The sequence below is a fragment of the Sipha flava genome, unplaced genomic scaffold (assembly GCF_003268045.1).
Source record: "Sipha flava isolate LNK unplaced genomic scaffold, YSA_version1 65_pilon_pilon, whole genome shotgun sequence".
Taxonomy (NCBI): domain Eukaryota; kingdom Metazoa; phylum Arthropoda; class Insecta; order Hemiptera; family Aphididae; genus Sipha; species Sipha flava.
This window is the reverse complement of record NW_020273605.1, coordinates 1,944,181-1,963,108: the sequence shown is the minus strand read 5'-3', so window position 1 is coordinate 1,963,108 and position 18,928 is coordinate 1,944,181. Positions and strand designations below refer to the sequence as shown.

The window sequence follows — 18,928 nt, the reverse complement described above, 5'->3', positions numbered from 1 at the left end:
TTTTTTTTTTTTTTTTTTAGTTTTATCGAGTTTCAAATATGACGTAAAATATGAAATATTGTAGTTAAAATAGCTCGAGCGTCAAAAAAAACAAAATAAAATAACAAGTTATTTTGTTTAAAATTTTTAATTTTAGTTCAGTTTAGTACGTAATATGTAGGATATATGTATATTATTTTTTTTCCGAAAATACACACCCTGTAAAAGTTATACGTTATTGCAAATGTTTGTTAATCGCCTACTCGATTAACCGTCATAGTCCCTGTCCCGAAAGTGACGGTTGATTTAGTTTCTACCATATTGAATTTACTGAATGTTAAGGATAATTAAAATAAATAAAATATGTGCGTATCTGAAATTTATTGCCACAACATCATATTTATTCATAAGTCTATTATTCGTTACCTTTTTTTTTGTATTCCAGTTTTCAATTCTATTACTTTTTGAATCATATTATAACAGAAGCATACCCAAGGGGGGGATTTCGGTCTGGACCTCCCCTCCATTGATATTTCAACGTTTACATTTTTACGCGTTTAAATATAAATGTATTAACGTAAAATAGAATAGTATTAATATAATAAACCTATTTTGAAGTCTAAACCATTTGTTATTTGTTATTGTTTTTTTCATATTAATCATAATTAATATTATACTATTTGTCTGTTGTGGTTTTTAACCCGAGGATTGTATAACTTTTAAGATAACCACGGATTACAAGTTGTAGTACGTAATAATAACTATCATTTGTAGAGGTACCTGTCATGATAGTGATTAGTGACGGCAAATATTCTATTATAACTAGGGAACGGATTTATATGTATTAAAAATACAGAAATATGTACATATATACTTACATGTCAGTTTAATTTATAAAATATGTGCTAAAAACAACCAAATATGTGGGAAAGAAATTTAATTAAAAAAAAAAATTATTATAATTAATAATTAAACTATCAAAATGATTTATTGCATTGAATTATTACAAATCATTATTATCGAATGTTATATGTCATCTGTTATGTCTCAAAATATTTTTAAAACGGCTAAATGATCATTCCACATAAACTAATGTACTTGTAGCATATTTGAAGCGCATATTAAAAGTCGATAAGTCAAAATTTTTAGAAGGGTGTCTGCCACTCATTGATTGTTTTAAAATCAAAATAGCCCGGATTTTTTTCTGTAACATCATTCATTTTCTTTTTTACAACATCTCCTATTGACCTGCTTACGAGTTTTAATTTTTTAATCGTTGTTTTAACAATTTGCATACTATCGTTTAAGGACATATTTTTTGTTTCCGATTTTGTAATTTTTTGTGCAATAAAACTTATATTTACTGAAATGAAAATAAAATTATTTTTCAATGTTTCATTTTGCATAATATTTTTAGCTTTTCCAATAACAATAGAAGTTTCTAGATCTAATTTTGAAATAATTACTTGTATTTTCGTACGAAGGAACGTATGAGTAATGAAAAAATAAAATATGTTTAAAAATATTTACAAATTAGTGAAATATATTAAAATGTGTAAAATAAAAGTATTATCATTTTAATAGGAATGGTTTAAATCCTGAACATTTCTTATCGAATTTTAAATATCATGTTTTAATAAAAATATATATTTACATATAAATCCGTTCCCTAATTATAACCAACAGGCTCGTGTTCGCTTAAACTATAAAAATCTATAAATAGATATTAGGTATTTTTTCCCTTTGATATAACAAAAATTATTAATAACAGCTATCATAGTTGTAATCAATAATGAGAAACGAGACAATGACCAATAAAACTATTGCCCACATAACTTGACAGTTGTTAAATGTCAATTGACTTTTATGTGATTTTGTGACCCGTGTTTTTCATATTTTTTTGAAGATTTTTAATTTTATTGTGAATTCGAAAATCTTTTGCATTTTTTTTTTTTTGCATTTTTGACAAAATTAACCTTAAATGCATTTCTAGGGCTTTTTAGACCATTTTTGTTCATTTTCTTATTTTTAGAGCATTTTTAACTATTTGTTCATAAAAATAAACGAAAATTATGAAAAAAGAATACTATCCGACTAACAACAATAATTTTTGTTTTAAAATATAAGACAGCATATCATTATACAATGTAATAGCAATTTTGTTCAGGTTAGTAATAATGATTAGCAAAAATATTTTAAAATATTAACAATTTATTTTAAATTATGATTTAGAATGAATGAAAGAAAACAGAAGTATAAGAGAACTAAACTAGTAACAACGCACAATACTATAAAAAAAAAAAAAACAAAAAAAAAACTTTTGTGGGGTATAATTTTAAATTTTTTTTTCCAATTTTTAAGGTACAATAAATATAGTTAAAATGCATTGTTTGAGTTTTTTAAGTAATTTTTGCATTTGTTTAAGTGCATTTTTTTAAATATTTTAGGTCATTAAAATCTCAGCCCTAGTGATAACTTATTATTTATTTTATATTTATAGTTTTCTGCGGGTTAAAAATTTAACTATGATCATGGGTGCTCTTAGGTAAAACTTTAAAAAGGAGTCAATTTTCTTTTTCAAAATATGAACTATATATTCTCAAAAAGGTAACACTTATTCAATTTTATGTTAATATAATTTTTCTATAGAAGGAAGGAGAGCAAGTGCATAATATTGTCTTCCCCAATGATCGACCTTTACTATGATTATATTTAAAGAACAAATTAAGTAAAATTGTTAACCCCCCCCCCCCCTTAAATAATTTCTAGTTACGCCATTGTATTGTAATATTCTTCAGAACTAAAAAAAATATATTGTCATCTCTCTTTTTACTGTTGATAATTTTTTCAATGCTGCTTTAAATTTATTCTTGTTTTCCGTACTCCAATATTATATTTGTATCAAACTAAAATGCCATAATATTCACGAGTAACACAATTTAGATTAGAAATAGTTATGGAACACGCTATCGTCGCGTACAGAACTCGCTGGAATATACGCATAAACGCTAACTAATAAACTCGTGATATCTGCTGCCCGCGGACATTTTCCCTGCACGCAACAATCGCGTTAATGGGGCAATCCATCGCTTTCGGTAACGGCATTTCAACAATAAAGATAATTCAATATATCGTTGTTAAAGTGCATCGCGACACCACGTATTCGAGTTGCACAACTTTTTCGCTCTTCTGTCTGCTTTCGTTATGATATTTTTAACCAACGACTATATACACTTATCCAGAGCAGTAAAAATAGGTTGTGCCGAGTGTACATTGCACACAGGCCCCGGGCCTCGTACCGTATTAAGGGGCCTTAAAATATCGAATGCTCGAAAATGTACAATGATAAGAGGTCTCAAAATTTTGGTTTTAAACACGGGCCTCGAGTGGTTGGGTCACAGCACTTCGCTAATCACTGATCGTTCACACCGACACAAACGTATTGAACATCATTCTCCGACTGAACTGGGGATCGGCATCAGGGGCGGATTGGCAATTATTTTCTGTCCAGGAAATATGAAACAAACCAGCCCATGAACATCAAATTAAACTATCTCACCTCTCCCACCTCCCAAAAAAATGCTTTATTTTGTATCCATTTCAAAATTTGTTTAGTTTTACCCCTAAATTAATAAAATCTACAATAACTTTACTATAATTATAGCTATAATATGATAGTTTTGGGTAAGTCATATGATTAATCAGTTCCAACTTGAACTTGAAGTTTGATGTTAATGCATCTTTAAATATATATTTATTTTACAAAATAAAACTTTTTTTTGTTAATTATATAATAATATAAAGCGGCCCAAACAAGGACTGGCCCATCGGGAAGATTCCCGATTTCTCGATAGACCAATCCGCCCCTGATCGGCGTCAATAACCGGTGTGAATGTCTACATTTAACAATCGTTAGGTTTTTACCGGGGAATTACGTGTCATTTACAAAATTTTCATCATTCACCGTAACATATATATATATATATTTTACCAGCAATATGGATAATCCGGTATTTTGCAAAATACTAAAAATCACTCGGCAATATAAATAATACGACCTTCGCCTAGATATTATGTATAATGCCAATAGTGGAATAAGTAATATGAAGAAAACAAACGAAATTTAGCATCGCCTTTTACCAACGACTTTACTTATCGTTTAAATGTGAGTTAGATAAAGATCGCGATAAAGATTAATATTCTTTTACTACTATAATAATAATTCTGAGATACAATATTGAACGTACTAATAATTTTATTTCAATATCATCATTTTTCTCGTCATTTTCGTGTCTCGTTTTGATGTTGCAACTATGCATACGATTTGTATGAAGTCAAATTTTTAAAACAGACTATTAAATTTTTTTTTAAAAATTTGGCCACTAATACTAAATTTTTATCTGATGAACAGTATAATGAGTTGATAAAAATTCAATCCACAAGAATTGGCCAAGGATTATTAAAATGTGTTTGTAAGTCCAAGTGTCGAAATAAATAGTGTATTAGCCTTAAAAATAACATTCTGTGCACTTCAAAATGTCATTTTTCTACAACATGTTAATGTTTGAAATAAGTAAATAGTAGTTTAAGTAAAATATTTATATAATAGTAATAATATAATAATAGATAAAAATTAAATGTTGTCTGTAATATGGGTATTAATATATAATAATTATAAGAATCTTAATTTAATATAACATATAATAAAATGTTTTGTACATTGCTTAAAAAAAAATTGGCATTTCGCTTAATACCTAGGTTATATGTAAAATAATATTTAAAATCTTATGTTTTATTTACATTGCCTAAAATGGGTCGGCAATTTGCATAATGCCTAGGAGTTTTGCAAAATACCTAAACTATCCATATTGTCGGTGTAATATATATGTTTCAATAGATGAATAAAATACAATCCCAAGATTAGTTTAGTTACGTTCGTGCAGGAGAAATTAATAAATATTGAAAATATGTACCAGTTCTCGAAATGTCCTAAATTGCCTACGCTGTGCGCCGTCTTTCGCATTACGATATAATGAAAATGTTAAATAATAGGCCCTCCGGTGCCTGTTCATTGACGAAAGCGGTCGCGAAAAGGGGCAACTGTAAACTCGCCTAAAATTTTGCTACAGAATTATACGTAAATAAAATACCCTAAAAACGTATATAAACATTGTAAATTCCCCTGAAATATATTGCTGCTGAATGTATACCAATTATATTTTATTAGGTATTTATATTTTTATAAAGATCGTCACATAATAAATGTAGTCGCACGTTCAATCATCGATCAGAATTCGAGATAGCCGATTGATAATCGAATTATTGAACAAGTTTTGAAGACAATTATTTTTAATTATACGCTCGTCTGATTTTATTGACCGTCTTTGCGACTATACCTTTGCGTAAATGTATTGTTCACGTTTGTTGTCCTCCTATTCAAACTGTAGGGTTTTGAAATAATATTTCATATTTTATAGTGGCATAATGCATTAGTATGTTCTACCAAAACAGGTTTATTTCTGAACAGTTTATTCGTTATATAGAAACATGTTCACTGTACATAGATAAATTTACTCATGATTTACAATGAAGACCAAGGTTTGCAAAAATATTTTGTTATACATAAAATTACGTTAAAATAAAAGTTTTTTAATAAAGCAGTTTCAATTTTAAGTTTAAAGGAGTGTACATACGTGATATTTAGCAAAATATTTTTAGGGGAATTTATAGAATACTTTTGGGGCGTTTACAAGCACGCGCGAAATGTTACCCTCGCCGGGTCGACCGTAAATGTTCGGCTGATTGATTTGAGGTGCGTGTTGGAACCGGACGACGGCATTCGTCCGGTATCGCACTCGCGACGCAATTCTTCTAACGTCGGTTGATAAATGTTTTCGTCCGAAATAGTGTGAAAATTGATTGCAAATAATTCTAATCGCAACCGTTCGACGCAATAAATTGAATCGATTGGAGTAGGCGCAGAGGCTTACCCGGCGTCGCCTACAAATACTAGGCGAAATATTACTCGGGGAGAGAGAGAGAAAGAGAAAAAAAATAATTGGAATCACGATGGAAATTACAAAAAAAAAAGAAAAAGTTTCAATTGTGTTTAACGATTGTAAACGATAACAGATAATACCACGTCGTGCGGTGATGCAAAGTCGCTTGCATAGGTCTGTTATCGGCAGGTTGTTACGGGCGGTGAAGTTATACGGTGGTGGGATCGCTAAGGAATTACAATGCACCGGCCGACATCTCACTGCTATTTCGGGTCGCGCGTATTTCCCTGATCGTTGGAGACAAAAATATGCAATGAGATATGGACACAGGTCAGGGTCACGGCCCGACCTGATCGGCTGGATATCATGCTGTTGATTTGGGAGTTGGTGGAATTTAAAAATAAAATTAAAAACTTAATTTCCCCGTTGAAAACGCCTACGATGTTCAAATACATTTAAATGTACGTAATGCGATCGCTCGTATTCTACCACGTGTGAACACGTATACTTTATTTGTAGATTTTGCAAAGGTGGTAGCAGGTCAATGAAAATAATGAACTCGAGTTAAGTTAAGAGAACACAAAACCGATTAGTTAAAAGTTAACAGTTAACAATTCATAGATTTAACTCGATAGGTTAATAAGGAAAAAAATATTAACTTTACTCAGCTTAAAAAAAATGAATCTACTTTTTTTAATTAGTATATAGATTACATAAAAAGTGACTGCATTCTTTAAAAATATCTAATTTCCTAAATTATAATAAATAATATTATTGAACTTTTTATCATAATATACTGCAGTGACGCTGAAATGTTTGAAAAATACTATAACATTGTGCATCAAGGAGCCACTCACTACCAAAGGCGTCCATCTTTAGAAATCTTGGGGGGGGCATAGTGTTTTATATTAATATTTACCTTTATTATACATGGATATTGTCATAGGTAAAGTTGCATATATTAATATTATTTCATTAAGTACATGCATTGTTGTTAAACCTATACAATTATTATTTATAAAATAATTAATTTGATAATTAATACAATTTTAAAATTGTTTTAAAATTCGGTTTTTTTAAACGTTACCAAATGATTTAAAAACAAATCCGTGTACGCGTGAACAAATTATGCTTATCTTTTTTTTTCTCACTGAATCTAATTTAATAAAATTTTTAATATTTCCCAATACAAATAAAAATATAATTTACTGAGTAGCGCGATTTTCGTTACACGAAGGGTAAACGCATAAATATAAAATTAGGATGCGGCATTTCCACTACATGGTATTAATATTTAAAGTACGAAAAATCTAAGGGGGGATATGTCTCCCTCTTGACCACCCCATTGGATGCCCATGCTCACTACCGTATTTATTTAAATTTATAGTTAAAACTCTTTACACATAACATTCTGTATCCATGGCCAGAACCCAATACTCAAAGGTGGGCCTCCAACCTACAAAATCGGATGTACAGTGTATGCGACCATTTTACCTTACATGATTTTTTAATTTTTATATTAATATTATATTTATGTATATTGATATAAGTTATTTCAACTGCCAAATAAACTAGTTAAAAAAATAAGTTAAAAAATTTATTAGAAAATAAACTAACTAGATAAGTTAAAAAGTTAAAAAAAATTAACTTTTTAACTAGTTAATGCCCGCCTTTGGATACTTGTCATTTAGCCTGCCCTAGTAAAATTGCGTCCGGTTTCGCATGTGAAAATACGCGCTTAACCGAAAATATTAAACGCACCAGGATTGACTGTATACAATATATATAACCGTAGTGAGTCCAAGATAATGACGGCGAATAATAAAACTCTTACCTTTTTTTTCCTGCGGGTGATTCCTTTCGGGGAGGCGATTGGACACGGCACGTTGACGTATAATCGGGTGAGCTGCCGATCAGGGTGTTGCGTGTGCGGCAACTTCAACGTCGATCGACGCCCGTTCGGAAACAGAACCTGCTGGTCTTCGGAGTCTTAACGGACGAGCTTGTAGTGAAAAATTGCTCGTGATGGAGTCCCCTGTGGTTACGTTGTCACCGATTCCGGCAATTGTCCCCTCCTATGACCGGTGCACGAGGTAGGTGGGGGTTTGCCGGATCGGTGTTTGTGACCGGGCTGCGGCTTGGTAGAGAGCGGGCGCGGGTCTACACAATGTGCCTCCGACTACCGCCGGACCGCGTCAAGTATCGAATATAGAACGTTAAAGTTACGCGCTCATTTGATTATTTATACATTATAGTTTTTCAAATATACCGTTATGTTAAGATAGGGTGCAAACGTATTGCAGGTACGCCTCGAAATGCAGGTCTGCGCACGCCAATGCTTATACCAGTGCAATAACAATTAATAATAGAGAGTCTTCCTGAAATAATATCATACAACAGTATTAAGCTTACATATTATAAAAGTTGATTGTCGTTAGCTTTTCACGGGCAGGAAAATGAAATCTCAATGTTCTACCGAGACTTAAGTATTGTTAAATCGACCTCTGGAGTAGACACTGCCCGGGCGGGAGAGAAAACTCAACCGTTTTAAGACGGTCATGCGATGATCGTACCTACGGATTTCATAACGTTTATTTTTGGTAAACGTAGATGAACTGTATGTTGAATATAGGTAATTAATATCGCGATAATATAAGTTCAGCAATTGACTTTGAAAAGCAGAGAGATATTTATTTTTATAAAATCATCATACGCCCGAAATCTTCGTCCGCCCGCGACGGGGGCACCGCCCCGCTCTCGCGTCCGAACTTCACATAGATAAGAATAGTGAACTCGGCTGAACCCTGTCCCGTGCGAACTCAAAGGATCAGCAATCAGCCCGGTGTTCGGACCAGTAAAACGAGCGGACGTGTGAATAGAAACAGTTTCTATTTGCCGTGACTGTCCCACTACCGAAACGTACTGCATTCGATTTTTCTAAACCAGGGACGGGCTTAAAGGGGTGGCTAAGGTAGAATTAGCTCCCCTCCCCCTTGGGACTAGGCTAACTATTTTACAAAGCCGAGTTTTATGATATAATGATATATTAATAATTATTATAAAATATCGTCAATCGTCATCGATGAATATGGTACCTATTTTATATATTTTTTTATAAATAAATAGCTCGTTATAGTTGTTAATTATATGTGTATACCTATATTTTTAAAATTTAAAATTTTATATAGATTTGAAGAACAACTATCATACGACACGCACAAGAGTATGTACATAGAGCCATAGAGGTATGACGGTTGAAAGGAGTTTCTCCACATTCCGTAGACTAAGAACCTGACTTCGTTCAAGGATGACTGAAGATGGGCTATCAACATTATGTCTAATTAATGTATATCATAAAGTAGATATTCCAAATGAAATAGATCATATTATTGATATTTTTGCCAATTTTAAAAATAGACGACTTGAATTTGTGTTGTAAAAATTGTTGTTTTCTTTTTGTTATAAGATTTTGTAAGATTATAACTTCCCCCCCCCCCCAAACCAAGGCTCTGGAGCCGCCCCAGTCGCACACATCCCGTCTCCGTTCCGATTGTAAACGGCAACACAGAGCCGGACGACAACGCCGTCCGATGGCGAAAAACCAATTACACCGCTCGGTCTCGTGTCACCGATCGAAACTAATAACGGTGAACGACATGCGTGTCGACCTTGGCGGAACGACGGACACGTGCAGAGGGCTTATCGGTTCGGCCGACGGCGACCTAACCGATATCGCTGGTGAATATGACGGAAAGTCTGTTCGGGTTCGCCCGAAATAGCACCGCGTTGCAGTGTTTCGACCGCGATTGCTCGTCCGAGACGAACCGAAAACCGAAAATATAAATAAAAACCGATAAAAATCCATTACACCTAGTCGGTTTTTCGTTCGGAACGGACGACCGTTAATCATCGTAGTACTGCGACGGTCGTTTTTTAGGAATACCACCTAAAGGTGTTGCGCCGAGATGGTCAAGATTTCAGCGGTCGCGTTTCGACGTACGGCCGACGCCCGCGCGCCGAACACTTGTCGTGCGGTTTTCTCCCCGTTCGTCCGTACTCAAACGGGTTTTTATTCTTTAAAACCGTCCGCAACATATCTCATATTCTCGCTTGAGAAGTTCAACGTTGACGTCGAAACAAACAGCACCCGGTCATGTTTTTATTGCAATATTTCGAAATCGATTAGTTTTCAGTACTTGTGATCAGATCTCGTCGTGTTCACATGATTTGTACGGAGTATTTTATGTAGTTGTTTTATATATATTTTTTTTTTATCATACACTTTTCTTGTTATGAAACAAATCACGAGTTGATTTCGTACCGTCGGACACTTGGATAATAGTATTTTTAGACATTTCGTGATGATTATGTTGGCAACTAATTTCAACCGTACACTATTTGTTTTCGAATAAAATAATTATTTATAATGTTATAAGACGATAAAATATTTAAAATAAACACCAGATAGCAGTTAAACTGTACTTTACATGATTATTATATTATTTAGTCCCGTAATGCGAGTGCCGTTTCATCACGCCAACACGAGATTAGGAAGTTATCTATTCGTTATTACGATGTACCGTTTAGCGTGACAATCGAACACTTGAACATTTTGCTTGGTTTTGTTTCAAATGATTCTTCTATCAACGATAGAAAATAAAACTGTGTTGCTCAAGTTGAAATTATAAAATGTAGAAGAAATATTATTGTTAAGGGGGTCGGAACCAGTGTAGTTTTAACACACAAAAACATGTCTTACAGGAAAAACTCTCACGCCCTATAGAATTGTCGAATTTTGTTAATTTTTTTTTTTTTTTATTCAAAAGAAGAAAACATTTCGCAGGTCGGATCAAAACGCAATTTTCAAAATTATAATTAAAGAATCTAAAATATGCATTCCAATAATGCACAATATTTGCTTTTTTTCAAATGTAATTATCTAGCACTGTTCAAAGTAAAATGAAAATTTGGGCTTTGATCCCACCTGCAAAATGTTCTCATTTTTCAGAAAAAATTTTTTTTATCAAAATCCAACAAATAACTGTGGCGTGAGAGTTTTTCCCGTAAAAGCATTTTTGTTCATCCTAAACAGTGCTTCGAAAAATAGTGACCAAAGTCATTCAATGACTTGTGCGTGCGCGTGCGTAAATATCCTTATCTGTGCGTTTGTCAACGCACACAACCAGTATAAATTGCGTATCGCAGTTCCCGATAAAATTAAAAATAATTTGCTATTGACGATACGGTGTTGTATATTATATTCGGAATAAGAACAAGCTTCGGCGGCTGTTGTATTTTTCCGTACGACTATATCAGACCCCGGTACCATCAGTCGTCACTCGCGCACCATAACACATACGTTGGTCAGTCCGCGCTCTTGAAAACCAATTTCTTTTGTTCAATTGTTATTCCCTATATTATTTTGTTTTACCCGAAGTAATAAATACGTAAAACAAATTCCTATAATTTAATTATTTACACTTTATTATAATAATAAAAAAAATAGTAATCAGTTACAAATTATAACAGCCGTCCATTATATATTTGTATATATTATTATTATCGTAAAAATGTATCTAAATAAAATATAAACTAGTATATAATAATAATTCACGATTAATAATTACAATAATAAAAGTTTAAAAAATTTCCATTTATTTTAAAATCGTAGTATTTACAATTTCTTGTAATAAATAACAATTATAAAACTCGACCAATTGTGTTTTCATTTTATGCTTCCAGAAGTCGTTATCACGCATTATTATTTCTACAAACATATCTAAAAACAAAAACCATATTTAAACTGTAAAATAAAAAAAGAGTATTTGGTTAGAATATATTATTGTATATAACCTTTTGGAGTCCAAACTACAAAATAACACGAGCATTTATTGGCTACTCTTAATTGTCCCTGAACCTAGTAATAATAATTATGGTTTTTGTCCAATTGTAGATCACCATTATTTTTTATTTTTAAAAATTTGATTTTTTTAGCCACAACTCCTTGTTGTGGTGTCATATCTTTACTAATATGTGGGCATTTTATTTCAATAATTTTATTATAATAATAATAATGATAAACACAATTCATAACAGTAATTCTATGAAACGATAACGCATGGACTAATAAGACGTATAATATACAAAATTTGTATATTTGTATTACAAATAGATACACATCCGATAACGCGCAGTAAGTGTAATTATCTAATTTTATCTTATTATAGCTCACGCACACTATTATCGATTTACACACATTCATGCTCGGTTGGTGCGCCGCCGATACAACATGTGTATTCAATTGCCTAAATTTTACTCCTTAATAAATGACCAGCACCGACCCCCTTAATCTAAGAGTGTTTTCGGTTTTCCCGATATAATGGACAACAAATCTTTTATCTGTGAAAATCGTTTATTCGAAAAACTAAAATTTTTCGGTGCGATTGATAATTTTCTGATAAGCTAGTTTTAAGATACTTTTTAAAGTAAAAAGCTGATTCGTACTGCTCACACTCTGACCGTCAACAAATTCGATTCGTTTTTATTTCTGTCGTTTTTTTCCGGATTTAAAACAATTTTTCGTCAAATAATTAACAGCCGTTGCTTCGGAACAGAAATAATTCGCCGCTGAGTCAGTTGTGCATGACTTGTACATTTCTAATACCATATAAGTGTTCGAACATTTTTTCCGAGAGGGATTCAGACTTTCCTTTGCTTCTCCCTACAATTGTCATGTCTTAGTTCTCATCATAATTGAAATTAGGGTTAGCAGTGGCGTATATAGGAGGGGTGCCTAGTGGGCTACAGCCCCTCCCCAAATTGTTTCAAAAAAATTAAAAATTATTTTAAACGTTTTTTTATATTTTAATGGTGTTTCATGCTTATTTAGAAATAATTTTATAAAAAAAAAAAATAGAAAAATGATTTTAACTTGATTGCATTTATTTTAATCAATTGTACTTCAATAGTTTATTTAAATGTTTTAAGGCTCTCAAAATAAATAAATTATAATTGTATAATACATTTTATTCATAGCATATTTTATTATAAAAATAGTACAGTAGACATACATACATTAAATAGTCAAGTACCACATCATATATCATTTGTTCATAAATACAGGATTATACTTACTATACGAAATACGTAAATAATGTGATCAGTTGAGACAATTTTTATTTTCTTTGACAAATAGTTTTGGGTGGGACATTCTGTAAATTAAATGTATTTAAGTACCTACTGTGTCTTGTTAGTAATTCTTAGATAGTAGGGGCAATTTAACTCTGTCCGCAGTAGCCTCTCCCAAAAATATTTTCTGTATACGCCACTGAGGGTTAGGGTTAATCTGCCGTTCAAAGAACAATTGATTACGATACCTATTGAAAATTATATGTGACTTACGACTGACATATTGTTCAAAAATATTATTATTATTATTATTATTATTATTATTTTATATGATTCGAATACAAATTTGTAACAATAATTAATTAGAGTATGTATACTTGTGTTTTTAAAAGTTGTAATTATTATTTTGCTATTACGAAGAACGTAAATTTATTAACATGAATTTATACATCAGCCGCGTAATAAAAACGAAACCTTATCGGACGTCATTTGACGTGATGATAGTATGTGCCCCTATAATGTCCAACCACGTAATTTCCATTTTCAAAACGCGAGCGATCGACACGGTTAACACGGTTATACATTTATGATAATAATATTATTATAAAATACGCTGCCGACACGTTTACGTTAATAATATATCATCGTAAGGTGATACAGCGACGTTAAGCAACTTAGTACTAAAGACAATACCCGGGTATTATTACTCAACGTTTCCTCGGGACATATTAAATATATAATTTTATTTCTATACACTTATATAGTATGTACAATAATCGGTGTATTGTACAATAAATGATCCAGTAATAATAATATAATAAAATGCTTATTGGTCTGTGTCAACCATTACAATAAAGATTAACGGTTAGATGTACTTGAAATAAGCAACGCACGCGTGCTCAATAAATCAACGAGGATACTGGAAAAATGCACATTAATTAAAATTATATTTGTCGATTTTTCTTGACGTCAGTATGGAATATTGCTGTAGGGCAGCGGTTCCCAAAGTGTGTGCAACGGAGCCGTTGGTGCGCCACGATGCCTATGCAAGGACGCCGCACCGTAATGAAATACTATTTGGTCTTAAATTTTCCTTATTCATGTCACAACTTGGGGAAGGGTGCTTTGAAAAAACCTTAGATCAAAAAGAGTACCGTGAGTCGTAAAAATTTGGCAAGCACTGCTATAGGGTATTGCTACATTCATACGGTTGTGATTTTGTATAACATTTATACGAAATCGAATGAAATGTAGACGATCACGTGTTGTAGTAACCAACAATAATAAATAAAAGGTAATGAGTTTAACATCGAAAAACTTGAAAACGTTTCAAGAAAACGAAAAACATTATAAGAAATGAAATTTTATTAATATCAGTATGCATCGTATATGTTATCGTGAAGGTGTACTAAAAATGTGCACGTAAAGGCCAATGTAAAAATATTAAGCCCACACGTGGGGCTTTTGTCTGTTGGTAAGCTAAATGTTTATCTGAATGTCACAATAATTTCCCATTACGTAATAATAGATTCTTTATTGTACGGTACAAAATTTCCTTCTTTTTTTTTTCTATTTGGTAGAATTAAAATAACCCACCGATACATGGAATATCATTGGAAAATCGTTTTAAATAAATACAAACAGTTAACAAGTATGAAATATTATTTGTTACAATAGCCACATCGATTAGGGTTGTAACTCGTGTCGAAAAAAATCTAACATTATACAGATGCTATTAAAAATAACCAAAAATCACTATCCGTAACGTGTTAAACCTGTATGAAATATAATACACCGAACCGACCAATAACTAATATGTAAACGCAATAACCGCACGCACCGTCATTTCCAATTATCATTCGGCTATCGGATAGTAAGTTTTCATCGTGGTCAGTATTATACTCGCATGCGTCGTCGAGCTTAAATATTCATTGATTTACTTTCGATTTTTTAACCTCGTGTTATCTAACACCGGTCCGTATGTCTCGGCGTTTCTCGGTTTAGTATCTCAATAGGATCACATATTTATTTTGAAAATCATTCGAAGGTTCAACACATATCCAACGGTTATAAACATTATGACCATTTTGTACGACCGAAAGCACATGTGACCAATGGCGTAGCAAGGGTATGGCAAACTGTGCCTACGTCAAGGGTGCAAAATTATGCAAAGTCGTGTTTTTATCCTACAATTAAATCGACATTTTTCCATTATACTTTATTAAATACGTAGATGTTGTCTAATTGTACACACTACGTGTAAATTTAATAATGAAATTATGAAAATAGGATATTTAAATAAAAAATTTCATATGAAAAAATTATCGATGAATTTGCCAGTCATAAAATGAGAAAAACAAATTTTCAAAGTTTAAAATTAACACTAATAATAAAACTAAGTATAAATTGTATACTTAAAAATATTAGTAAAATTAAAGGTTAAAAAAATATTATGACATTACATTTTAATTGGTTAGAAAGGTAACTTTTTCTAAGTTTGCCAGGGGCGCTAGCCAGTCTTCCTACGCCACTGCATGTGACGAACTTATTCAGTAATTTTAAACTAGGTGTCACATGTGAACAACACGACCGAACGAACGCCAACGGCGAATGAGGCTATGGTCTTTTTTGCTCAGTACACCAAAGGAATTCATTATCAATTTGGACATGATTTTTTGACATTTTGTTAAAATGTTTATAAATTATTATGGATGAATAATGTCAATTATTAGTAAATAATAATATATAATTTAATTTACATATTTTTATAAATACTTAAATATATAATAATTAAAAATAATGTAATAAGTAATGGATAGTGAAGTGAACACATTAAAATTACGGACCCAGCAACTTATACGTCCAACATAACAAGCCGTCGAGTGGCCACAAGTTATAATTCCTACTATTCGTTCGTCAAGAGCGCAGAACACAAATACATAGAAAACAGTAAAAAAACTGATACAGTCATTAGTAATGACTCATTACTCATTGCGCAGGTAGATTTTACAGAATCGAATATATTATAACTAAAATTATATATATTTAGACACGTTTATATTGTTTATAATTTTAGTTTATGTGTGATGAGAACAAGATAAATAACAAAATATTTAAAAAAAAAATCTATAGAGATTGCTTCGCAGCACGGTATTCTGCAATAACAAAGATATCAGAAATATAGTTACATATCACTGTTGTTCTCACCCAACCTTCAGTCTATGAAGACGATGGCGATCGACTTCTTCCGAAGAAATATATAACACTGTTAAAATGTCGTCTATTATTAAAATATTAAAATTTTTTATTTTTATATAACTTATATTTATATTTTATACCAATATCAAAGTAACTGCTATAGTCGCGTGCATATTTTATTTCCAATAAAATATCCTTATTTATTTTATAATACGAAATAAACCATGCAGGAGCGGGTCATGTCTTCGAATGTCATGAGTGTTAGAAAAGTTATTTGTTTGAATAGTAATGTAATCGAAAAATTATTTGTTCGAATAAATATATGTTCAAAAAGTCGTATCAATGAAATAATATATTAAATATCATTATTTTATTTTTATACATAAATTTTTACTACATACCCAATTAATATCGTATACTAAAAGTAATAAAGATAATATAGTACATATAGTAGATAGTAGACAGCATGATATTGCTATTATAGCTTATTAAAAGGGCTCGTAAGTTCATGCATTTGCATATCAATCTTCCAAAATTGTATTTAATGCTAGTTTAGTGTACTTAATATATGAAATCTTATTTTTCATGTTTTTGCATATTTGGCTTGTTTTTGTATATTTGGCATATTTACGCATATTTTTATTTTATCGGGCTATTATAAAACATTCTATTAGAATGTATCAAAAATCTAAATGGAAAATATATGTAAAATTAAAAATAGAAATTGTATTATCTTTTCTTATTTTATCTTCTTGATATTCTGAATAAATTTGTTTCAATAGTTTCAGATTTAAAATTAATTACTGACAAAGGCGTACATTATATTCAGTTCATGAAGATTCAAGTATTTAAAATCTATTTTTTTTTTTTTTTTTAATTATGATATAAAAAAATAAAATATAGCTATAAAAAAATGATTAGATAATTCATGTCATTTCAAAAATTATTTATGATTTTTTTAACTAATCATTTTTTAAGTGTATAATTTTAGATATTTAGTGCATATATATGTATATTTTTTAACTTTTTAATGCATATTTCAAAACATATTTTGCTAATTTTAAGTGAATAAATACATGCTTATTTAAGCATTTTTTAATGCATGAACTTAAGAACCCTGCTTATTGGTAATAACTACAGAATATTCTAAGTAAGATTTAAATTTATTTTAAGTCATAACTGATTGAAATACAAAAACTTTAATAGCATATTTTCGCATATTTTGCCATTTTCTGGGCAAAATGCATATTTGACAAATGTTGACAGTTTAATTGTTATTTAGCATATCTACGCAGTTTTTGTTTTATATTAGAAAAAATGTTTTATTGTAGGAGAAAACAAAGAAAATTAAATCGAACATACACTTCAGTAATACAATGTTGATAGTGTTATTGTAGTAAAAAAAAACTAATCACAAAAAATGTTCTAAATTTAAATGAATAAATTAAATTTTTAATTGGCATTTAAAAAATATTCAGTTGCATATTTTTGCACATACTTCGGTTATTTTAAGTGCATATGTGCATGCATATTTCTTACAATTTGTGTGTAATAAGTACCGAATCCTAGTAATGACTATTATACCTTCAGTGGTGTGATATAGAATACAACAAAACATGATTGAAATCTGTACTGAAGCTTAGTTTGTTACGTTTTATGTAATTGTCTTTTTTTTTAATAAAATGTGTTCAATAAAAGTTATAAAAAGTATTCACGGAGGAAAAGTATTAAGTAAAAATAATTTTTTATATACATTAAATAAAAGTTATAAAAGAAAACGTGATGACCAAAACGTTTTTTACTAGACATGTTCAATTAATATGGAGCAAAAATATGTACTGTTGAAACGTCGGACGGAGAACACAACATTTTCGATCACATATGTATTCGAACAAATAAATTTTCTAACATTCGTCATTCAAAAATATGACCTTTGAAAACATGACATTCGAAGACATGACCCCCACCCGGAACTTAAGTCACCAGTGATAGCGTTTGTCTACAATTCCAACTGGCAATTGCACTTCTACAGGAAAAACAAATATTTCCATATTCCTTATGTAGGTATATACGGGGCCTCATTTAGGGGGGCACTGGCTACAACTACCCTGGGCGCCAAGATTTTGTGGTCAGAAATTTGCTCACTTGTAAATTATTGAACTTTTAAAATTATTTTGAAATTATTATTTTTTTTCTTTTTTTGTTTTTATTAACACTATCATAAATAAATGTTAATGAATTTATAGCAATATACCTATATAAGCGATTCAGAATATTATACCTAATATTAGTTCCCAAATTTGTTGTGATGATGTCAATAAACTATATAAAATAAGTTATTTATAGTAATACATGGTATCATGTTATCGCGTGCGGCGTGTGATGGCGTACCTACAACACAAAAATAGCATTGATTTTAAAATATCTAAAAGGTTCATGAGGATCTATCTCCTATATTTTCCGTGGGTAGGCCCCTTAAAGGGGCACAATTTTTTTTTTTTTGCGCCGAGCCGCAAAATGCCTAAATACGGCAATGGGTATATATAATTACTAATTTTATTAAAATGACATTAAATTAAATAAATTAAATTAAATCATTACATTTTTAACGACATCAGTTGTTA

General features: G+C 31.0%; 1 protein-coding gene across 1 annotated transcript in view; it reads right to left on the bottom strand.

Annotated features, from left to right (window-relative positions):
* Positions 1–18,355, bottom strand: part of LOC112691615 (septin-interacting protein 1-like) — a 24,230-nt gene extending 5,875 nt beyond the window's left edge. Inside the window, 2 exon segments of the mRNA XM_025565927.1 lie at positions 7,813–7,914; positions 18,288–18,355. Coding sequence (XP_025421712.1) covers positions 7,813–7,914; positions 18,288–18,355 — 170 coding nt within the window.
* Between the last annotated feature and the right edge of the window lie 573 nt (positions 18,356–18,928).